Below are 24,875 nucleotides of genomic sequence, written 5' to 3' on the forward strand. Positions count from 1 at the left end.
TGGGCCATGATAAAATACCTCGATGGGAACATCCCAGAAATGGCTTCAAGCAGCGAAGTACAGAGCCCTCGGCCAGACCGTGGCACCTCCCTGCAGAGCCCTGGCTGTGTCTCGCACACACAACGTGCACGTGGCTGTCCTGTCACCTGTGGGTGTCCTGTCTGGTGCCAAGAGGTGCCAGGGACCAACGGTCCCTCGCTAGATCTCCAGTACATTTTGGAAATGCCTCTCCTCTCCTGAGTGCTGCTCTGCACTCGTACTGCTGTCCCCTCAGCGCACAGGATTTATGACAGTTAAAGCTGCTGAGAGATCAGGCAGGTCTCATCTTGCAACCTGTGTTCGAAAGAAGCTTTTCACTTCTGGTTACTCGAATGCTGCGAGGGTGCACCAGCACAGGTAACCGCACGGCCACGCGTGAGACTGAAAACGCAGAAGACCCTGCCTGTAAACTGCAGGGACAATGTCAAGAAACAGCTCAGCGTCTGGCTTCTGCTAGCATGAAAGCAGAGACTGAAAACCGGCTCTGGGAAGAAAGCTGGGTCATAAGAGAAAAAAAAAAACAAACATGAATTTTAAGAAGCAGCACTGAGAGCCGCACGCGCCTGTCCCTCGGAGCAGGAGAGTCAGGATCCCCGCGCGCTGGAGGCACTCCCACGTGTGGCACATCACCTGGGGGTCCTGTGCACGGTCCCTGCCTCGCAGCAGTGCCTCTCCCGACAGCACAGCCCCTTGCTACGAGCACACAGCGCCGGCAGAGGCAGCCAAGGGTGCGTGTGCTGCTGCCAGCAGGCAGCGAGCGGTGTCTGCTGGCACCGGGGCTGCGCTAGGAGCTCCGCGCCTTGCAGCACCCTTGCAGCTTGTATCTGGCTGGCTTGCTGCTCAAAGCCTACCTGGAGCACGAGGGAGCCTGGCCGTGCCCGAGATGTCACAGCACAAGCTGATCCCTCCTCCGTGCCCTTCTGCCTCAGCACACAGCAAAGGTCAACTGGTTTCACCCATACGAGCTGCTTGTGCCCCTCGGTACGTACAGAAAGCGGGGAGCGGCCACGTCTGGGCAAACTCAAACCACCTGAAACATCGGCTCAGGCCACATGCAAGCACCTTGTCTGACAGCAGGAGGAAATCTGCCTGCATGAAAGGTACAAGGGAGAAGGAATTTAAGTACAGGAGGTGGATGGTAAAACTGGGCGCTACAACTGCGCTCTCCTGCACCACACGCCAGGCTGCTGGCAAGACGTGTAAACCTCGGCTGTTCAGCACGAAGGCTGCTCTCAGCTCTGGTCACTGCCACAAATTCCTCTTTCCAAGCAGAAAGCCACATGTAAGGGAAACTGAGCCTCCCACTCGATCCCTGTATCTTGCTGCTGGCTGTGGCTGTACCCTCAAAGGCTTTGCGGTCGGGCGTGAGACCGCAGAGGGAGGGGAACAGGCTTTCGTCCCCCCGCAAGGAGCACCAGCAGGGCGCTCGGTGCGGTGCTGCTCCACCCGACAGGAGGCATGAGGCATGTCTTCAACACTAGCTCGGGTTACTGATTGCAGGAGAGGGACTCGCCCCACTGACAGACAGAGCTAATCAGGCGAAGGAGACTGCATTCCTGCGCCGGCGGCCGCAGGGGGGAGAAGATCCGGAGCAAATTTTTCAAAACTGCCAAGGAGAGGCAGGCACCTTGCTCCCATCGCCGCCGACAGGGGAAAGGCACCAGAACACACCGCAAAACCTGCCTGGGATCCTGAGCCTTGCAGGCTCCGCACTGCTCGCTGCGAAGAACCCGGTGCATGGTGCTGCCGGCTGCGGGCACAGGGTTTGGGGGGGTCTCATAAAAAGCCAGCCTTTAGCAGGCCCCTGACTTTGGGGCCAGGAGCCCACTGTACCTGCTGTAAGGGAAGCTCTCTGCATCACACCAAGCATTTGTCACCGCTTGTTGGGTAAGCCGAGGAGCTCTGTGTCACCGTGCTCCTGGGCGAGGTGTCCCGGCCATCTCTTTCAGCTGGTGCGGTGTCCCGAGCTGCAACAAGTGGTAAGGGACAGGCGATGCTTTGGCACCCACAACCCCACGGACAGGGCTGTGCTGGCAGAGTGCTAATTCTGACATTTTATGCAGTGTCGTGAGCAAAACCCACACCTGGAGGAGGTTTACATGAAGCAGCCACAATACCAGTGATTTACTCCTGATAGTACGGTAGCAAAGAAGCCTTTTTTCTGCCCTTGGATACTGGATGTGCTTTAGCTGCCCTGGCAAGATGCTCTCTGTCCCTTCTGACTGCTTTGACTCTCTTCCCATGCACACCGAGCCGTTACTGCCTCATTTCCTAATCCTCCACGGAGGATTGCTTACGTTCACAAAGCTCCTGCCCTAAGCCCTGAAGCTACACCTCAGCATCACAAGCAGCAGAGTCCAGCTATTTCCGTGTGAAGCTGCAGCTCCAGCCAGGGGCAGAGCAGCCTGGATCACGCGCTGCCACCTCCAGCTTTGTGTCACCACGCGTCACACCACTGCTGCTCCTGCGACCTGGCAGAGGGGCTCTGCCCTCGCTGCTCTGCTGCTGGCATCGAGCAGGCGCTCGGTCCAGCTCCTGCTTGTGCGAACAAACGGGCAGCTCGTCTGAGCCGTGGCCGGATTAATGAATGTCCCAGGAAGCTCCAGAGCCCCTCTTGTTGTTTGGGGTGCGGCTGGGATTTCCTTTGCTTCGGGTCTTTCCCTGCTTGCTCTTTTCAGTGGCGGCAGCAGCAGAGCCGCTCTGCCAGCACACACACTGTTAGAGCTGTCCATCGCAGGGGGTGGCAGTGGGCCTGATGTATGAGCGTTTGGTCACAGTTATTAGACCAAAATTTATCATCGGTTAAAGCTACCTTTCAGGACTATGCAAATGCAGCAGCCCCAGAACCACCTCTCCTTTCTTCTTGATTCCACAAGGAAGCACAAAACATCCTCTGTCCCTTCACGAGAAGCCAAGTGGAGTGTTTTAAGACTGAGAAAATGTTTCAGAGGCCAACCCACAAGGAAGGTAAGCTCACCATCTGCAGTCAATTACAAGTGGGGCAATGGCTCAGCTTCAGAGCATGCTAGTCTTATCAAGTCTGTTGCAATGCCATAAAATACAGGGAAATTAAATGAGAGTGAAGTCAACAAAGAATGCATTCAAGGAAAAGAGCAGGTTGCAAAGCCAGAGGTTTCTCAGTTCTGTTACATCCTCCACATTTCTGCAAGTCAGCAGCATTTCTCCCCGAAAACCCGCCCAGAAACCACAGCAGCAGCAAGAAGCGGTGCTTCACTGGCAACATCCCTTGCCCAGAGCTCCTTTTCCAGCCTCCACTGCTGCTAATTCTCTTAATTCTCTTGTTTCATGGTTAAGAAAGAATCGCTCCCCGTTCCTCTATGCCCAGTCATTCTTACAGCAACTTGACATTTTAAACAGCTCTTTTAGCTCTTGCTTGTTCTTAATACATATACAGGGAACTGTTGTATCTGTTCTCAACCTTCACGCTACCAAGCTAAGAAGCCATGCTTTCTTCTTCTCCTACCAAAACAGGCTCTCCATCTCCCCTAGGAAAACTGGGAGATTTCTCAGAAGTGCAGTTGCTCCCTCTGTCCTTATTTACTCTGAGTTCACTTGTGGTGAAGCAGGAAAAGGGCTCACCATTGCCTTGTGCAGTTCTCTTTCTACCAGGAGTCCTTTCCTTGAGTCTTCCCAGAGTTACATTTGCCTTTTTTTCCCCACCGTAACAGCCTTGCGTCCTGAATTATCCCCTAATTTATTAGTACACATCGAAGCACTTCCCTCCTCTGTCATTGTCAAATAATGCTTTCCCAGCTTATAATAAAAATTTCTGTTATTGTCCCAACTGAATGACTTTCCATTCATCCATTAGGTTCCATCCCATCCAGTTCACTCCTGTTCTGAGGGTGATCGTGCTCTTCCTGGATGGTCTTTTGATCTTCCTTTGTATTGACCACACCTGGCTTTATATCATCACAAATTCAACTTGCACACCACCGCCTCCTGTGCCAAAAATCATTAATGCAAATACTGAACATGACCTCCTCTGGGGGAACTCCCAGCCCTCCATTCAGTGCTGCTCTTTGTTTTCCTCTTCAGAGCCTGTTCACATACAGGTGTTGCACCAAACCGTAGCTTCTGAAGCTTAACTAATAATACCTTGCATGGCACAGTTTCACACGCCTAACTGAACTTCAGACGACTGATCTACTACACTTCCTCTGTCCCTGGAACGATTTAAAAAAAAAATCAAATAAAGATATTAAATTAGTTTTTGTAACCTGCCTTTGGTAAATCCATGTTGTGTTTGCTTTCAGGATTGAATTATTCTTTCATTTAAACTTTGCTCTGAAGTTCTGAATAGTCCTTGAATAGTACCTCTGAGGTCAGATTAGGAGCTCTGAATTTGACAGGATTATTTTCCTTGCCTCGATCCCATCCCCCCATATTGGGGAAGAAGAAGAAAGGAAATAAAGGTATTATACCCACTATAATTTAATCCCACGGAACCACATGTAACCTGACAGATTTATTGAAGACCTTTTCCTCTGGACTTGCAGCTTAGCTGGCTCAACACCGCGGCGTTAGGGACAGGGATCTTTCAGGCGTTCATACCTAGTGCATTAACTCAAACAGTTCCTGCCTTTCACTACTGACCCAGTCATTTTCTGTTTCTATGAACTTACCACCGTAAGTCGCCCTTTCCCTCATGTTCACCCCATCTCCCCTGTAGAGGTAACGTGTTCACTCACACAATTCCCACTTGGACTCTTTAATCCCTATGCCTTCCACATCCTTCACCTTCTTGGATGCCACAGCCCTCGTAAGTCTTTCCTCATTTCGATGTTATTTGCTTGCAGCGGGACCGTGTAGTATTTGTTTTATTTTCCCTTGCGAGATCTAATTCAGCCTGACTTTTGCTGGTTTTTGCTTTATCTCTGTCCTTTCCGACCAACAGGCTGAAGTCTCCTCTGCCTGATGCTTTCTCCTGCTCCTCCAGCATCACTCTGAAGAAGTTATTTACAAAGCTTCATCTCAAACCTCTTCCCGTCTGTTCTCCCCTTATTACAAACATGAATCGCAGACAATTTTTGCATTTTTGAGGAAAAAAAAAAAGTTCCCCTCTATAATGAGTCCATGAGCAATTCTGTGCATCTGTTTTTGGTAGCCACTTCTCCTAGGCTAAACCTAAATAGACTTGCATGTGCACACGTGTCCCAGCTCCACCGAGCACCCCCCGTGAGTGCTGCCCCAGCACTCAGCTTATCAAACTCTCCTCTTATCAAACTCCATTTTGGAAACAAAATCTGAGTTACAGAGCACCTCCTGTTGCCTTTCCGTTTAATTTAACAACAAAGGCACCTGACCAAAGGCTATTTCTAATGGCCCTCTGCAAGGCCTTCATGCCTGCTAAGATCAGCTCTGGAAGGCCACCAGCTCTCCTCGTCCCCTGGAGGTTGGTGAGAAGAGCTGTGCTAGCTGTGACACCTGGCAATACCTGCCCCCCCCCGACAGCAACGCTGGCTTCTGATGGACGTCTGCAGCTGACTTCTGACAGCACCCAGCACTGTTACAGAGGGCTGTGTACAACGTTGGGGTCAGCAGCTGGGCTCTACACGCCTCTGAAGATCTTTGAACGCTTTGTCGTACAGAGATCCTCACCAAACCTTAATTCTGTTTTTATCCATGCTGCTATTAGGGCTCAGTGGCACCCCGAAAGCGTTACCGTATTTCTGTCCTACCAAACAATGCAATACCTGTGCTGCAGTCGTGACTGCTAGTCCATCAATCTTTCCTAGATTTGCATTACGCAGACACAGTCCTTACGCACAGGAACAGCATGTGAGGCCTTCGTTCCGCCAAAACGCTGTCAAACAGGTGGCTTTTAAACAAAGGCAAAAATGTATAAACCTCATCAGTCATCACCGCGGGCCCCAAGAAAAAGCACTGCCCTTTCAGAGGTCCCCCTGCCCCAGCCCCTAACCTCCCCCTCCAAAGCTGACCTCCATTTCAGTCCGCACCATTCCCTGTACTCCGATGGCAATTCATCAGCCAGGCTCGAATAGCTGTGTTTTCAGCCTATAAATCACCAGGCCAGACATCTGCCCTGCTTTCAAAGGAGTTTTGTTCTTCTTGCTGGCTACCGCGAACTTTTAGGTACTTGGAGGCCTGAAGCAGCCCCGTCACCCCCTCCCAAGCAACTTTCCTTGATTTAAAATGCAAAGGGCGGCTTCACAGAGAGAGTCCAGATGATGATAAAGCACTATTGTTTGTGCCTTTATGGGCCGAGAATCCAAACTGGATGTTTGCGGATTATTGTGAGAGGTGGCTGCTGGCAGGGAGAGACAGAGACAAAGCTGTGTGTCACGGCATGCTGCAGCCCACCTCCCCGGCCCTTGTGACAGCCCTTACACACCCTGAATGAGAAGCATTAGGAGCCGGTGTCCTCCAGCATCCCACAAAGACCTGCAGGGGAAGCGGAGCCAGGGATCAGAAAGAAGCCATCAAAGGCAGGCTCCCCCTGGGGTCAGGCAGCGAGTCCCGGAGGTGCCGGGCACAGCTGTATCAAAGGAGCTGACACCTCCGACAGCAGCAGCGCTGCTGCTTGATCTGCGGCTGCAGAGAACAGGAGAGCAGTCAGCAGCACCGCCGGCACAGCCACAGATGGGATCCGGACCGATAAGGGTGGCTTTCAAGCACGCGTTCCCCGTTTGTACCAGCCGTGAGTGCGGGGAAGGCGGTGTGTGGTGCCAGTCGCAGGGCCGAGCACGCAGAGGAAGGATGCTGGGAGCTGGTGCTGTGCTTCGTTCTCATGATTTAACACAGCCTCCTGCTCTCGGCTATGTTTTTACAACTCTAAACACTGTCACTTTCCCATCCTGCAGTAATTTCTGCCTGAAACACTAACCTGCTTTGCCATTAGCAGTGAAGTTGTATTGTAACACAGGCAGGTTCATTCATTTTCTTTTAATCCTGAAAAACTTTCGCTCCCTTTTAAAACGATTCCTTTTTTCCTCACCTCCATTTCCATGTTTCCTTCTTTACGTTCCCAGTGGATCTGACACTTCTCCTACATTAACAGGAGACAGTGACCTGTGACAAAAATACACTTTTATGGAGTACTTGGGCAGGAAGCACTACAGGACATAGGCAAGAAATAAAAATATAATAAACTATAAAAAAAAATCAGCTTGATGGCTCATCACCACGAAACCAGAAACAAGTGAGCATACACCTTGGCAAGGATTCATTCATTTTCTGTACAGCACTCAGGGAAGCAGCCAAGGGTCGAAAGCTGTTACAAGTTACTGGAAATAGGGAAAATAGAAACTGAAGGGAGATGACAGGCTTAGACCTTCTGCGTTTTGTAAGTTATAACAAGAAGGATCAGAGCTAAAAAATGACTTGTGAGAATTCACATGATGGCGTGAGGTCTAACGAGCAGCAGTTCCCCAGTAACGGACCAGAGAGCAGCAAGGTCACAGCGCCCAGAAAACCCTCATGGAAATGCACGCCAGGACTTTGCATCTCCAGCCGCAATGGGGAGAAGATCAGACCAAGGGAGAGGTGCTGGGCAGCGGAGCTGTGATGCAGTTTTGCACTGCAAGTGCTGATTTTCCAGCTCACAGCCTGAAAGCATCACGCCAGTGTGCTCCCAGCTCTCCAGAGCATGTTGATGAGCAGAAAAGGGTCTCCCCTACAAGGCCTGCCAGGGCAGAAACCAGCTGGAGCACACTGTGCTGCCCCCAGGACAGGGGGTAAGGAAACCACCCAGGTATAAACCGGAGAAATTTATTCCCACGGGCACTCACAAGAGCAGGAGAATCCACGTGCCTTTTGCAGCCACGCTAGGGCCCTAAGGGATTAATCACTGCATCCATTCCCCTGAACGGTAACACAGATAAAGCTCCAGAGCATCTGCCTCCTCGTGGAGCCTTTTCCTTTGGAGCAGGAAATGTCTGTCCAGCCCCTGGGAGTCTGAGATGCTGGAAGAAGCAGTGGAGGCAGCTGCCTCCTGCGGTAGCAATAACAGCACAGTTTGGGACCTTGAGGGCTTCTACCCCGTCGGGGAAAGCAAAGACTAAGCAAAACTGTACACCCAGGCTGCCTGATCGCCTCTTGGAAATTCAGCCATCGGTCCCACAGAGCAACAGGAAAAATCACATGCATTTCCACAGAGATTTTATCACCTCAGTCTTGGCATGGGAGAGGCATCTCCGCCCAGCTGTGAGCAAGCAAGTGTATTTTGCTGGCTTTTTTTTTTTTTATGTAATCAGAACAAATTCCTCAGAGATGAGTCACAGGGTTTCAAGGGTGTCCAGGGAGATGTCAAGCAGGCCTCAAGTGTAAATCAGTGACACACCTTGCTGAGAGGGCGCACGCTCCTCACAGACCCTTTCCCCCTGCAGACACAAGACAAGGGAACGGGATGGATGGATGTCTCCGGGAGGATCCCATATGCCACACACACACACACACACGTGGCACCTCCAGACCCAGGACGTCAATGTTTACATTTCCTCTGTAAAGACAGGGATGGTTTCAGGGTGGAGCTGGAGTGCTTCCCTGCAGCTGCTCTCGAGGCTTAAACACTGAAGATTTGTCAGTCATTCAGGCTGGAGGACCCTGGCAGTCGGATTATGGGATGGGGTCGTGTTTAGGGAGCCAGCCAGGGCCATGCCTCGCATGCCGCTTGCTCTCTTCTTATAGCCACAAGAATGAAGCTGTAGGTGTTGGGACCACCACAGAGCCCCCAGATGCCTGCTGGTGCAGCTTCAGTTGGGCTCAGTTTCCACCCCTACCAACAGTTCACCGTTATTTAACACTCTCAGCTTCCTGGAGGACCAGGAAGAATTAGATGAAGACACAAACCTGGAGGTCCAAAGGTAACACCGAGGAGGATGCCCCAGTGCGCCTTTAGGTATCAGAGCAGATGGAAGAGATGAAAACCTTTTTGAGCTTGGCTCTGGGTCAGTCTCATTTCACCAATACAATGGCAAGGTTTGCCCCAAGGTGCCAACAAAGGTCAGCCTCTAGATTTGCAAACCACGTGCAGGTCTCTGAGTGAGTGTGCAGAGTGCTTCCAGCCCGGAGTGGGGCAAATCTTCGTTCGTGAGTTACCTGAGGACAACTGCAGAAGACAGAACCCACCTATCATGCCCTTCGCCCTCAGGTGACTAACAATTACCAGCTACCATTAATATTAAATGGGAGAGAAAGAAATGCAATCCTCTTTCTGCTCTTCACATTCCACAATATCACAAACGATTTGTCATACAGGGAGGGGCAGAGGCAGGAGGGGCATTAATTATTGATACTCGGGAACAGATGGCTTTTCTTGTACCAGGGCAGAGAAATGTAAGAGGAGCCTGCGGGTGAGCACGTGAGGATTAGACGGGCAGACACCGATCATATAACCAGCCTTCAGATGGAACAGGAACCTTCCTCCCAGCACCAGCTCAGCAGAGCTCTCATCAGCAGCCCCGGCTGCGGAAAAAAACCCACTGACATCTAAATTAGTGAGGCTCCACCAGACCTTTCAACGCGCCCTCACCTCCGTACAGAAGAGCCTGGACATGCCGACTGACAGCTCCCAGACAACAGAGGCCTGTCAAACCACGCACAGACTCTCTCAGAGACCCAGCTGGTTGCATTTCACATGTTCATCCCCATCTACTGCCCTGTGCCTGGCCAGCTTTATCCCTCAGACCTCATACAAACAGTGCCCAAGAGCGACTCCCTCCTGTCTCCCGCTGGCTTCTGCAGCTCGCTCAGGGTGCTGACCTCGAGAATCAAAAATCCAAGCAATCTGCACTGGCAGCTTCAGATGTGTCTGCTGGCTAGCTCCAGGAGCCAAAAGATGGGGTAGCAGGCCTGGAAAAATAGGCCTAAGTGCATGCAGGTGTGATAAGGCCCAGGGTGCCACGCGCAGCCCACTGGCAGAAATACAGAACACGGCAGAAGGTGGCCAAGAATGGAGGAGGAACGGGAAGCTCACGGCAGAGCTCGTACTTCACTGCACACCCCTCTCCGTGGTGCTTCCTGACTTTTTCCTCTGAACTCCTCTTTCAAAAAGAGTTGTTCGTAAGAGCTTTGCTCCCTGCTGATTGGCAGCTTTTGGTACAAGGGGGTGGGCGGGTGCAAGAGTAACACCGAGTGCCAGGGCCCAGCCATTCCCTCTAACGTACTGCAGGCTGCGTTATTTGCATCAGGGCCTCCCACGTGAGGCCTTGGAGCATTTTAATGCCTCTCCTGCAGCAGAGGGCCACAGCCTGTCATCCAGTGCCTTTTGCCAACTCCTTCCTTCAACCCATGCAAGGAGCAAGAGGAAGATAACTTCATTCTTGTCAGCTCCAGCGTGGGTGTCCTTGATGTCAGAGACATCTTCTAGGTTGCAAACCAGGCTCGGCACAGGACACCTGCTGTGAGTATCCCCATGTCCAAGAGCAGACAGTCTTGGAAGAGACAGACTTTCCTGCTCCCTCCACAGGCCCAGAAGGTACCTCAGGATCACAATGATGTATCGTGAGGTACTTTCCTTGACATATTTAGGGACCTCCTCACAGTCTTTTCCCAATCTCAGTTTCTTCTCTTGGTCTCTACTGAGAGGTTGTTCCAAAGCCTCATTGCTACGATAATTAGAAATGCTCTTTCCATTTCTCAAGCTGACCGGTACCGATTGCTAATTCCTCTCAGTCAGCCTAAGGCTATGCAGCCTGCGTCCTAAGACATGTATGATCTTACGATTTGGAAAAACACCACCTCCAGGCTTCCCTCCTGACCTGGATCAATGGCACAGTGGTTGAGGTGACAAATATAAGCGCCAGCAGACAGCAGCCGTCCATGAACAACACAAGTGTTCTCTCCCTTTGAACATCGCTCTGTTTTCACAATGCGGAGTAGGACAGAGAAAGTTCCCCTATCCAGTGAAGCAGAGGAGCAATTTTAGAAAATCTGGGCCACATCTGTGCTGGAAAAGACTGGGCTCTACCAAAAAATTCAGCAGCTTTTCCCACTACAGAAGGTGCTGAGGCCAGTGACAAAGCTTACTCTAGTTCAGCACAGGAAATGGCCAGACCTGAAATACTGCTGCATTATACCACCATGAGAGCTTTTTTTCCTCTAAAAGGGCTGTTTGTCTCACTGGGATAGCACCAGCAAATGTTTCTAAGGTAGATGTGGCTTTGAAGAGCAGCCTCCATGCGTTTACACTAGCTAACTGCTGCTTCAGTCAGCCTGCACAGGCTAATCTCACCTCCCCCATGTTTCACAGGGGCTGAGCAGGGGATCATCTAGCAGAAGAAGCACATGGATTAGAGAGCAATACAACAGATCACAAAGCTGTAGCAGGCCACATCTTTTCAGCCCCTGAGCATATTTGTTCCCTTTCACCCGGCTCAACATTTAAGCAAAACTTTTCTCTGCTGCTCTGAGAATAAGGAATCACATTATATGCACATTCCAGAGAACTTTTCCCAGCAGAAATAACTGTTTTTAACACACATTGCGCTTGGCGGAATGTCTGGAGTTTTACGGGCAAATGCCTGGGTGGAGCTGTTGTTTGACCCACGCAGGAAAGCTGGGAGTCGATCACCGTCCCGGGCAGGCTCTGCGGTCGGGGTGGTCGGTGGGCTTGGGAAGAAGACGTGCTCAGCAGGAGCTCCCTACCTCTTTGATGGCGGACATCTTGATGTTCTCATAGTAGTGCAGCGGTGCATTGGGGGAACTCATGTCATAGCCAAACCCAGCTACCGCCACCTCATCACAGTTGTGGAGCGCCATGGTTATTGCTACGCTTCCCAAGGTGGGGATGTTCTGAGAGGAAAGAAAGCAGGAATGGAAGTCATTAGCAAGTCGCCATTTCTATTGTCAAAGATTTCCTCTTATTGTCTCTGCTAAAAAGAAAAACTATTACTACTAAGCACAAAATCCAGAACAAGGTATTTGGCTACATCTGCACATCAGATGCCCAGTGCCAGTTTGCAGGGTCAACAGCTTCCCAACTTGTAAAGAAAACCCTGTTAGCCTGCTTCCTGCAAAGCACCTGGCACAAAAGCAATGGCTCTTGTTTGAGACTCCATGACCCAGCTCTTCAGGGGAGTATTGCAGGGCAGAGGGACTAATGCAAATAGTCAGACTCCTGTCCCACAGCTTTGCTTTCCTGAGAATAGGGCAGCAGACGAGCTGGAAGATGAGTCTCAGTGGACACGTTAGTTTTCTGAAACTAATAAACACATAAAGGCTGGATTCCAGGTCTACACATATTACTGACCTCCAGCTAGGAGCTAGGCTAATGAGCTATACTTGTCCCAAATGAGCCACCACACCGGAGCGGAAGTGAGGAATGGTACAATGCTTTATTTTAGTGCTTTAACAAAAGCAGTTAAAGGAGGCACGTAAACAGCTCTAGAAGATGGAGAGGAGACCAGGCAGACCCACTGTGCACTGAGACTCCTTCCCATGCTCGGGGGCAGCCCCACAGGCAAAGGGCACTGTCCTGTGCCACACTCCTAGCCCAGCATACTGGGAAGCCATTCAAAAACTGCCACTTGTCCTCTGAGCCGGGACACCCCTGATTGTCCTCTCCCTGCTGTTGACTTGCCATTTGCACCAAAGTCCAGCCTCAGCCCTTCCCATTTCATCTGGCTTCTACAGTGCTGCTGTACGGTGCTCTTGCACGTCCAAATGAACATGACTGCTGTGATGGATGAGTGTTTCCAGTGTAAAAACCCAGCTCACAGACATTTCTAACTCCCCTTTAACCAGATCAATCTGCTAACGTAGCTTTACCCCAGGGGCTAGGGAGAGGCTGAGAAATCCACCCACATATCTTATCATTATTTGTAAGACATCCAACACCGCCATATCAAAGGTATCATGAATTCAGAGGGCATGCTCAGACAGTCACTGAGGGTGACAGCCTCTCAGCTGAGATGTAGAAACCAAATGTGCGTTTACATCTTGCGTGTAAGAGGGGTTACCCTGTACCAGTGAGCAATGCTATTGCATTTCACCCCGTGTTCACAACAGACTGGGAACGCACATGTTTTGAGTTTCTGCCTCTCATTCAAAGGAACCCGCTTTTGGCAACGCACTCCTGTGCTCACTTCTGATTGCCTGACCATGTCCCAAGTCTGATGTTTTCCAAGGGAAGGACTCCACCCATACCTAGCTGAGATGAGCAGAGCTGGGAGCACAACCCACGTGCTATGGAGAACTCAACACGCTCTGCATAACAACGCACTGATGTTACACTAATATGCAGACAAACGTGCAAAAACGCAAAAACTGCTCACGTCTAAATAAATGATCATTAAATTCAAACATCTGCAACGCAACTGTAACAGTGCGCATTTGAAATGAAAAGACCTTACTACATCCTCCTGTGCCAGCTCTAGATGTTAGGAAAAGAAAGACAGTTATTTCGGTTTTGCTGTTTAACTTCATTTTATAATGACCACGTCTGCCACAAACAATATTGGTTTTATTCTGGTTAATTTAGTTAATTGTTAATTCACTAGTCATCATAAAATCTCAAGGATGGGTTTAGAAAAAACAGAAAAAGTTTACTAAGCAAGGATAAGAAAATTCCACTGAATTTCAAAGTACACAAGAATATCCTGTCTTCCCATGCGTGGCAATTCAAATTCAGATATTCTCAGCTTTATGTTTTACATAGGAAATGACACTCAGATGTCGCTCGAATTGCATCAGCAGATACGTGGACGTGCCACAAAACCGTTTCCCTTAGCTGAGCTATAGTTACAGTGTCCAAAACACAGCGAGTAAATGGTTACGTTTTTGAGAACATGTCACTGTTGGAGAATACGATGGCGTTGACACCACCCACACTTACACGCGGCCCATTCCCACGGTACAGCTCGAGGGAGACACGGGGTCTTTGCCTGGAGGGAATTTTACTGGCTAAGTTAACTTTCAAGAGCTAACTTTCTAATGTGAGTCTTGCAAAACCACAGAGAATTAATCATACTACCCAACCTTAATGGGAGAACTGCCAAACCACCATAACTTTCTTTCAAGTATATTCTTATTTCTGTCTGGAGAGTAACTGATAACAGAAATCAAAAGTGAACTTTCCTTTGGTCACCAAATACCTGCTTCACTTTACTCTATGTATAAATCCTGCAATAGCCTTTATGGAAAAATAGGGGATAATTTTCTAATCTACTTCTGTCCTTTAGTAGTTCCTGGCATCCCAGTATCTCAGTACTGCCTGCTCCTCTGTAAAATGATTAAAATATCAAAGATCTCCTAACCTCCAGTTTTATGGCAAACAATCTGTTTAAGACCCAGTAATATCAAAAGTTCAAATTGTACCCTTAGCAAAATAATTTTGTGTTGTCCTAAAATCATGTTCAGAAACAGATGATCTGATGACAGTTTTTAATTAAGCGATGCCTTATTTATATTCATACCTACGGTGGCTACAGCCTATTACATTTGTCCCCCTTGAAGACCAAGATTTGTATCCACTTACACTTTTACTGCTGAAATGAAGCTTCACATCCTGCTGCTGCAGTCAGATCCACGAGGAATAGAAAGGACCACTCAGAAAATTCTTGCAGAAATTATCATCCCTGCTACTCACCGAGTGCAGTGGATGCACCAAGGCAGAGCCCACCCTTAGTAATGGCATGGTTTACAGAACCACGAAGAAGAAGAAGAACACAAGTACGAACTCTGCGTGCCCACAGATGCACGCGGATCAAATGCACAAAACAGGGGGGTTTGCCCCAGACTGCTTCTGTTGAAGAGGAATCAACCATCAGACAGATTAAACAGGAACTGGGGAATCTGAGAGACTTCTGGGAGGCAAAAAAATGGAGCCAGTATGAACAGAAGTATAAAAGCAGCACGACTGATGGTTAAGCACATGTCATTTTTAAGTCAATAGAATTCTTTGGTCCTGATTTGGTGTAAACCATAGAAACTGAGCAGTTTTCTCCTGTGACAGCCTGCTGAGTTTCTGCTCCTCCTTATCTCTGCTGAAAATGAAGCACTGCCTCTTGTCCACCTGGCTCAAGAAAGAGAAGGACCTGTAGGATCTAGGGACAGATCCTGGGCTGTAACTGCAGAGAAGCCAACCCAGCAGTGTTCTCCAGATCCAGAGGAAAGGGGTCTCCTCTTTTCTCAGCAGAGAATTGGCAAATGAGAGGGAACACGTATCAGAGAGAGGGAATAGTTATAATTATTCTCTGGCTGCATCTACACAGCTTCCAAGCTCTCCTGATTGTTTGGTGGCATTTAAATTGGTTTGCTGCTAAACTCTAATCTGGACCTAATGAGCCAGTACAGCCTACAGGGCAAGCTGGGGGACAGGTCACTCCAAAAGAAGCTAGGCATCCTGGACATGGTGTGCCAAACCTGGCTTGCTATGCCCTGCACAGTGCGTCAGTGCTATCTCAGCACACACACCCTTGTGCCGTGCCCCAAAGACATACCAAAGCAACCACCACACCTCTTGTGTTGAGTTATGAAAATAAAACTCTCTCAAACAACTGAGCAGGCCTCTTGTTATTTTAGGCCATTACTAGGGGAAAAAAAATCCCAACATTTCCCCTCAGGGTTCATAATCCTGTCTTCCTGCTCATGGCACTGTACGTGCCTGGGTACTCCTGTACCACCAAGCAGTGCTGCTTTCAACCAGATGGCTTGGCAGTAACCGAGAAGTGTACCTGAAAACCTCTTAATGCCTAAAAATGTTTGGCCTGCACATCCCCGGTGTGTGGAGCTGTGCCAGCCTTCTGCATGTCAGCAACCCAAAGCACCTGGTGGCCCATGATCCACTAGGCCTAGGCTAGACTTCCACTTCTGCTGGGACGGTGGATATTCCAACTAGGCCAATGAGGTCCTTGTTTTGTAGAGAAGGGTTAATACACCTATGATAAGGCCTCTTGCACAATCCTTCTCTTCTTCAGCCCTGGCCACAACAGGGCCGGACAGGCACCTGGACAGGACCGATACACCAGAGGAGGCTGGTGAAGGATGTGGCTCTGAGCAGAGGCATGCCTCTGAGAGGCACCCGGGCCCTGTCACACACTGGGATACTGCTTTCCATGAAAGCAGAAGGCAAACTAACAGCAAACACAGTAGAGGTGAGCACCATGTCACCATGGCAGAGCTGCACAAAGGTGGCCTGTGCATACAGGGCATGGCTCCTTCCAGGAGCTGCTGGCATGATGCCTTCCATAAGTGAGGTGAGCACATGCATGGCGGGTCCTGAGTAAGAATAGCATAAAGAGAAGAGATGCAAAGATCTATACAAAGGTCTTGTGTAGAGTCAGGGAGCACTGCAAGCTCCATATGGTGCAAACACAGCCAGGCTGCAACACCAGGTCAGGGAACCAGAAATATCTTTCGCAATACAGACATACGACAGGTACTCCTAAATCCTCCTCTGTTGTTCTCTGCTGCAAGAGGAAAAATGAAAGGATTGTCTTCAAGACATTGCTGTTTCATCTTCCATTGGACCCTCTGAAGAGACCTTCTGCTCATAGAAAAAAATAAGACATTCAACAAGATGAACACCAACCCTTCTTTGGACTTAATGGAGGCTGAGCATCACCTCCGGACCTGTGCCGGAGATCCAGTGCTGGCAACTCAACCAGGGGACTGTAACTGATTTTTGCTTGGTGCATGTGAAAATCTCTTAGTGCTTTTCATTCCATGCCCGGGTCACTCCTGTGTCACTGCCTTCTGGACTGGAAGGAAATGACTGCTGTAAATCTGTTTTTAGAAATATCTGACTCCCTTAATATGCTAAATGAATTCCAGTTATTTATGGGATTTCACTTAGCTCAGGGTAAAGCATATTGGATTGTTCAGACTATTTCAATTGTTACCTTTTTAAATAAAAGGGTGAATGCTGCTAAATAATAATTCCCCCAAAACAATACTGCAACTAGATACTCAAATTGGTTTGACTATTACATTAATTAATTTGAGAGAAAACTTGAAAAATCACTTACCCGAGAAAAATTGCTACCATAGTTTTATCAGTTGCAGACCTGATCACTTAATAGCAATAAAGCTTTAAAAACAAATGAAATACAAAATAAAACTATAAAGAGCCATCATGTGCTATATGGAACAGCCACCGCATTTTCTTTTTGTTCATTTATGTTTGCACAGGAACAACGTGAAAAATACTTTTTGCTTCCCTTAGCTAGCAAGTTTGGAAATATGTCATAAAAGGGAATCTAGCATCACTTGTTGTGAACAGATAAGTGTCTGTCATTCTGCGGAGTGGTCCCGGTCACAGGAGATTCCATAGCCACCTCCATCCATGCACAGAATCAGCTATAATATTGGGCTTCAAGAGACAAAACAGAACATCTCCAACACTTCCTTCCTGTCCCATAGTTGTCCCTTGCTGTGAGCACAAGGGAGCCTCCAGAACTGGCAGAGTTTGCAGCAGAGCAAAACGGAAAGGCTAGGGACCTGAGCCTGCAGACACGACAAGGTGCCCAGCAGCTTCAGTTTAGCCACCTCACTGCTGAGCTCCTACACAACCTAGCCTAAGTCTAACACCTTTGATGGCATCTAACCTGATGCACAAGCTCTGATCCACCATTTGTAATAGAGCACATTCCCGTTCAACGCAAAGAGTGTTTCTTAAGGACTGAAAAAGTTAACAGAAAGCAGCCAAAGGCATGACTTCACTACATCAGCTGCTCCGTGGTAACCATGTATGTGCTTTACCAGGGTCATCACTGGCATCTCCAGAAAGACTGCCTGCCCACAGTATGTAATAGCAAAGAGAAGCCCTGGGGCACAAAGTGCTAACGCTCCAGCATCAGAGGTTAATCCCCAAGTGCATGCGGGCTGTCAGCACCCTGCAGAGGTGCTAATCCATGGTGGGGTGCCTGATAACACTCCTGCACATGGCTCCTCCTTCAGCAAGTTGGCGCTGAGGCTGGGTGAAGTCCAGAGGTGGATGTTTTACCTTCCTAACAAGGTCTGTATATCCAGACATTTCCAGGACAGGAACAAACCAAAGGCTTTCAATTCTGGGCAGCAGAATTTAGTCTCAGGAGAAGCTCAGTCATAAGCAGTTCCATGGATGCACTGTACCAGCAGCGAGAAATACAAGCGCCACTCTGCGCTGGAGTTCCTGATCAGAGACCTGACAACTTGTGTCATCTGAAATGCCCTCCCAGCCACCTCATACCATGGCTCACCAGCCAGAAAGTCACAGATCAAATGGCTCTGAGCACTACTGAGTGGATAGGACTATTCACTATAGAGTGAAAAGCACCACAGCAATAACCATCACATTGTTTCACATGCAACAGGCAATGCCACCTCTGAACTGATGTTCGTGTTTGTCCTCCAGTAACTTGTCTCAAATGCGAGGTAGGTTATTGCATGCCTGAATTACCAGCTGCAATGCCACTGCTGTTGGGGTTCAAGCCCAAAAGACCTGCATACACAGAACTTCCACCAAAACACAAACCACAGGCATACACCATTGTCTAGTTAGTCAGCCAGGCCTGTGCCCACTCATTAAGAGGATTCTTTAATCAACGAGAGTAGCTCATTTCTCTTGTGTTAAACCAGCTTCAGGCATTCACGTCTTTAATTTTCCCCAGACACTGCTAGGATCCTACACTGAAGTTCTTCTTTATTATCATTTTATCCCAAGAAAAGAGAAGTCTCTATGTAGTAGGAAAGAGCTCTCCCTTTTCTGAAGACTTAAGTAAATGGGCTGACAAAACTGAAAAGCTTTACTTGTCCCAGAGAGAAGTCACTGCTCACTGTGGGTGATCAGTTTTGCTCCTTGCTCAGACTGCCAGCCACCAATACCACAAGCTCAATCTAAATACGTCTGAGTTGCACCCCCCTGCTATCCTCCAGAACCATCTGGCCCAAATTATATTATCAAAGCAGAGGCTGTTACTACATTCAGCCTTTATTGAATCCTGGGAAAAAACGCTTTGAGATCAGCCCTGAACTATTTTACTAGCTCTCCTCAACCTTGCTGAAAAAGCCACCAAATTACAAAGTTAATTGGCAGCACATTGTTACCATATGTGGTGTGCAGGAGGCACACTGAAGTTTATTTAGGCATCAGGACCAAAGAGGAGTGGAATATTACTGCCCTTTGTGAGGATTTCATATTAGCCTCGATTACTGAGGCATCCCTAGCACTGATCCTCCTGTGTGTAGCTTGCCCATCACACCACCCTGCATTTCAGCACAGAGGCACCAACCTGCCCCCATGCAGGTTGCTTTTTTCTTGAATAAAGTTTCCCAAGCCATCTTGCAGCCCTACAGCATGACCGAACCCAAGCAGCTATGCTCTGCAGCTGCTGTGTGAGCTACGTTCACATAGCTTTCTTGTGGAGCAATGCTCCTTGCTCTAGCTTGCCTCACAGGGCCAACTCATCTTGCTGGATCCCTCTCAAATCATTAAGCGGAGTTGGATTCTTGGCCTACATGGCTCTGATTTCCATTCATCCCATTCAAATTCTCAGAGAAACAAAGTCAAATCTGTATCACCAGGGTTCTCCTCAGCCTCTTTATACTGGCAGCAGTGGCTTCCTTTGAAGCATTCACACTGATGCAGCAGTGTTCACTAGCGTGAAGTCCAATCAGGTCAACAGCAGTCTATACTTGATGTCTGCAGTAAAAGTTGTACCAACAGGCTACAGGTGCTCTCCTCGTTTTTAATCTCTGACAGAATCACTATATTAAACCTTCCTTGCCCAGACACACAGGGTATACTAACATCCCGGCCCCACACACGTACCTGCACCTGCAGAGCTCTTTCTGCCCCATCTCAAGGAACAACCTACAATTTACACAACCTAGCAGGGGTCATGGGCAGAGATTGCTTGCCTTAAAGCTCCATAAACTACTTTTAATGCACTTTCATGAAGTGAAACATGAGGTTTCAATTTAGTTTCCTTCATTTCCCAATCTGATCTGTGTTAAACAACCTATCAAAACCTCATAAACTTCAGTTCACAGCATTTTCATTTCCGGATTCTCTCCTCTCCTCTCAGCTTAAGTAATATCTTGTGTATTAAAATAACGTGTTTAAAAATAAAAACAAATCTGAAAAAAATAAAGGCAAAGTCCTGATGATTTCTGTTCCTCTTTGGGGCATCAGTCCTTATTTTCTGGAAGACAAATTAAGACCACATCCTTCTAAGGATAAGTCACGGAGAATGCAGAGAGGTGAAGTACATTAGATCCTAGCTGAAGAGAGTATTTGGGTAGGATACCCTCAGTGCTTGGAGTGAAAACCCAGGGTTTCCAGAACCACATGACAGCTTCTGTATGTACATGTGCAGCAATGCCAAAAGCTCTCATTTTGAAAAGAATGATTCTCTGTGGCTGAATCTGTCTGCACATCTTGCACACCGCATTTTAAGTAGTGAATTTCTTACCTCCAGGCACCCACCACCTACTTGATCTTCAGGAAACACATTTCTCTAATATTGTAAAAAGAATTCACTACATAATTAGAGCATGGAAAATAATGGAAAATAAGGCACTATTCTGTCTAGTCCAAATCCATGCTGTGACATCGCAAATATTCTATAATGACAGATACTAGAATGATCACTAAGGTGTTTTGTTAATAACTATGACCTAAAACTACATTTACATTGTTTTCTTCTGTAAGCTTTTACATCTAAAACATGCCACTGTAAGATCAGAATTTCTTAGGTTTCATAGGTTTCATAATCAAACCTTTACACTCTTTTACAATAAATCTGGGATACAGGACGAGCAGAGCGATATCAGTGATTTTAGGTTGCGGTCTCCTTGAGGACAGCAAATTATAAAATTGTGGCATGACCTGCACCACGTCCAGATGCACTGAGCATACAAAGAGCAGGGTTCCTTGTTCCTTTTGGGAAAGAGCCACACAGAGAAGTGCCCTTCTAGCAGGCTGTGGATGGCAAGCAATCACCCAGCTGGTGCTGGAAGCCTCGGAGCTGCCTCCAGAAAAGGGGCTTTGGAACAGCCATTTCCTGGTACCAAAAAGGAAGGATCTTGCCTTCCTTTAAGTAGGCTGAGCGCTGCCCCCACAACAGAGCCAAACTCCCTTCCCTTCAGTGTCCGACTGTGGAGGCCAAGAGGGAAAAGAAAGAACAGTGAAATCCTACTGCTCTGCTGCTTGTTCTTGCCCTTCCCCTTGGTTCTGCCTGCTCTGTTTTATACCTACCCCTCGGCCCATGAGGCCGTTGTTGAAAGGCAGTCCAATGAAGCTGAAAGCTGCCTCCTGGATGAAGTAGGGATTCAGGATACGTATCTCATGAGGCTCTCTCGGGACACGGGTCGCGACTGACTTCCAAAAGCCATCAGAGGCACTCTGGTAACAAAAAGAAAAAAAAAAAAGGGCAAATAATTATACACAAAAAATAGCAGATTGCTATTATTCTACTAAAATACACTACTGGCAGCAGTTCCTGCTGTCACTGCTCACTGCCACAAGGCACTGTATAAGCTGATGGTGGGAGGGTACACCCTGGAGGGGTGATGGCATCATCTTCAGATCCACGTGAGCTAGGCTGGATGACGAGTGTAAGGAAAACAGAGGGGTCTGGGCTTCAGCATGAATAACCCCCTCCCCGGTGCCACGTTTTCATTCTTATTGGCACTTCAGCTGGTCTGATTAATGCCTTAAGCATTCCAGCACACGCTGTGATCTCTCCCACCTGCCTGCAAGGGGATGCACTCTTGGATAGCAAATGTTTTAAAGAACATTCAGAGAACTAAAAATGACCGCGCAGCTCTACTCTCAGTGTGTAAGCTGCATTCTTCCTACGTTATCCTAGATTTATTACCTGCTGTCAGGTTTTAGGTGAATTCAGTCATAAGCTTATAAAGGTGCCATACAGTCTTGTGAAGGGCCAGGCATGTTCATAGCACAAGGAAAAAAAAAAGAACATTATTTTTCCCAGCGTATATTTATTTAAAGTCTTCACCCTGCAAAGTGAGGTGGGAGAACATTGGCCTGGAATTGTTGCCCTGCTCGGCAGTCCTGCCTAGAGAGGGGGTTGTGTGTCTCTCTGCCACATTACTGCATATCTGTGCTCCCCCTGGTCCAGCCACCGTGGGACGGGCACAGCACCGCTCTCAGAGCCGCCGGGGGCTCCTTGTTCACGGACTTCCAGCCCCATTACATCCTAATGTTTCAGTGCTGTTTGGGTTAAAAACGCAGAGCGAGGCAGAGGGAGGATAGCAGGAATGTTAATCTGCTGACAGCTCTGGCAGGGTAATCCAGTTCAATACCTCTTTCTCACATCTTCCCTGCGATCTCCAAGGCGAGCAACAGACAGACGTTAAACTCCACATAAAAACCCCATGCTAGGTAAACAGTAAGCCATTATTTACACCAGTTTGGGGTTGCTTGCAGTATAACAGTGATTTTACAGTTGCTTTCAAGGCACTTTAAAAAATGTTGATGTTCTCCCACAAAATCTTTGGGAGCCTCCTATGTCCAGTAGCAACCACCCCTGTAATTACTGATGGTAATTACGCCACAGCCCGTGCTGACTGCTGCTCTCACACTGCTTGTACTGTGCACAGCTTGTGTGCACTCTCACAACACCTTACAGGGGCTTCCCATGTAGACCACTCTCACGTTTCACGATTAATATTTAATGTTTAATACTGAATTTCAGATCCTGAAGAATGAAACTTTGGTAGATGGTTCTTACCCTACAAAATGACAAATTCAAATGCAAATTTGCATTTGAAATTGCAAATTCAATGAAGAAATAAGAATGCACATTATCCAAACCAATAGTCTTAAGACAGACAAATGCCACTGATACCCTGTTTTGATCCCACCTCAAGGCTGCTCAAACACAATACACTTTTGCTGACCAGAACAAGGATCCTGAGAGTTAAAGTTCACACACTGACAATGGTAAAGTGCTCTCAGGACCCTAAATGGAAAAAAAAAATCTAACTAACATTCGTGTTCTTTCATCACAGTTGAATTAGCAAGAATGCCTGCAGTCAAAGTGATCTAACACTCTCCATTACAACACCACATTTTCAACCACTGAGTGTTCCTACCATTTTCAAACCAAAAGTATTGGAAAAAAAAATCCCACTTTACAAATGTTAATAAAGCACTACATCCATTTGACCAACAGATTTGAGGGATTTGGTATGTCAGTTGACTTTTGTACCCCTGTGAAAATTCATTTAAAAATTTATAAATATTAAACCTTCAGAATTTCCTAAAAGCACATGTAAAGCAAAGGTCTTTCAGTTCCAGGGGAAAAAAAATAACAGATTCCACTTGTATTAAGCATGCTCCAGGTCTCACAGAAATGAAGATGATAAAAATCTTGAACAGCTACTCATTCGATGAAACCATCTTACCATGGTTTTAAGCAGACACTTCCTGGAAAAACACCGTGTGATCCTGAAACTAAAATAAATTTATAAGTTGAATTAAGGTTTCACGTGCAGCTCTGAATAAGGCATTGCTTAAATTTTGCAAACAAATCGAAGGTCTGCCAGCTATTTAAAACGAAACTGCCTTTTGTTTAGATTCAAACTTCACAGAAGATTCTACAGAAGTTCTGGTCATTAAGGAGTTTTTACTTTTTTTTTTTTTAACATTACACATATATAATGTTAAAGAGAAAAAATAACAAAGCATAAAAAGTCTCAAGACTTTGTTGTTGTTTGAGCAATTTGGGAAAATGTAATTACACATATCACAGTTGCTCATTTTTCCAGTGCTGTGTGAACCACTAGGACCAAACCTGTGCTCCTAACCATCAGTTCAGTGCAAGTGCAACCCAAACATGGATGCAATCCATAGCTGGGAATACAACCTGTCCATTTTGGTCCTTTTGTTGTGGCTGTTCCTATTGTCATTTATCCAGAGTATTTCCCTGGCTACTTTCCTTGGCTGTCACACGGTTCTGAAATTGTGCTGGTTTGTCCTTTTAGTCTTATTTCTGCTTGCTCAGTGCTGTTCCCTGAAACTTTTCTGTGCAATTCCCCTTAGTTTAATGAGGGACATCTCAGGTCATCTTTCATTTTGGTATGTTTTCCATTTGTAATTTCTAAAATAATTCCAGTGAGAGATGGGGAGTCTCAGCAGACGGCTCTCATATTTCTACCTACACAGTAGGCAAAGCCCTGGGATTTTCCTTACTCACAAAGAACTAAAAACTGTTTTCCTGGCTTATAATTACTGAAATTCTCAGCCTTGTGGTTTGGCTCCACAAACCCTGTAATTTCGAGCTGCATCTCGAGCTTTGTGGTTTTGTTCTGCAGCTTGTCACTGGCAGGCTACGAAACAAAGCACCACCACGACTGCAAGCCCCGGGAGGCTGCTCCCCTGACGCAACCCCCTTCGGAGCCGCACGGTCGGAAGCGCAGCCCGTGCCAAGGCTCCTCGCTACCGCTGATGCTCGGCTACGGGGCCGCTGTTCTGCCTCGTGGAGATGTTCGGTCTGATTGGACACAGATGTTCGGCGAGGTTTCCAAAGCAATCGCTTCCTGTCGGGGAACTCTGTCCCTTCTTTAGGCTATTAGGAGAGACGGAGCTAGAGCAGGAGCGGCAGGCGCTCGGAGGGAAGGCAGGAGCTCCCTGCCAGATTCAGCAGGTCAAAGCCGTGGTTTGAGCTGGGGGCATCCCCTGCTCCGGCAGCTAAGCCTGCTTCCTTGCAGCGCCTGAAGACGGGTCTCTGAGGACACGGTATCTCTCTTCCTGATAACCATTAGGATAATGAGTCAGAAAGCGAGTCTGAAAACTGCTTAGGCAATGTTCCCACAGTACCTCATCACCTCCTGGCGCTGACACGGAGACCTCGGGGTTTAGGCTGAAAAAAACATCCCCACTTTAAATTCCCACCCTTATTATCTGT

The 24,875-nt window shown here is 47.8% G+C and overlaps 1 protein-coding gene across 15 annotated transcripts in view; it reads right to left on the reverse strand.

Moving 5' to 3' along the window:
* ST3GAL3 (ST3 beta-galactoside alpha-2,3-sialyltransferase 3) overlaps positions 1-24,875 on the reverse strand; it is a 180,758-nt gene that overhangs the window by 4,086 nt on the left and 151,797 nt on the right. For 13 of the 15 annotated variants that reach the window (XM_080603456.1, XM_080603466.1, XM_080603469.1 and 10 more), the window contains 2 exons: positions 21,200-21,346; positions 11,668-11,814 (listed from right to left, as the gene is read on the reverse strand). In XM_080603456.1, the coding sequence (XP_080459582.1) occupies positions 11,668-11,814; positions 21,200-21,346 (294 nt within the window). The remainder of the gene's footprint in view (positions 1-11,667; positions 11,815-21,199; positions 21,347-24,875) is intronic. The other 2 variants (XM_080603463.1, XM_080603462.1) reach the window with 1 other exon arrangement.

Source organism: Anser brachyrhynchus (genome assembly GCF_964034855.1).
Source record: "Anser brachyrhynchus genome assembly, chromosome: 8".
In the NCBI taxonomy this organism is placed as follows: Eukaryota; Metazoa; Chordata; class Aves; order Anseriformes; family Anatidae; genus Anser; species Anser brachyrhynchus.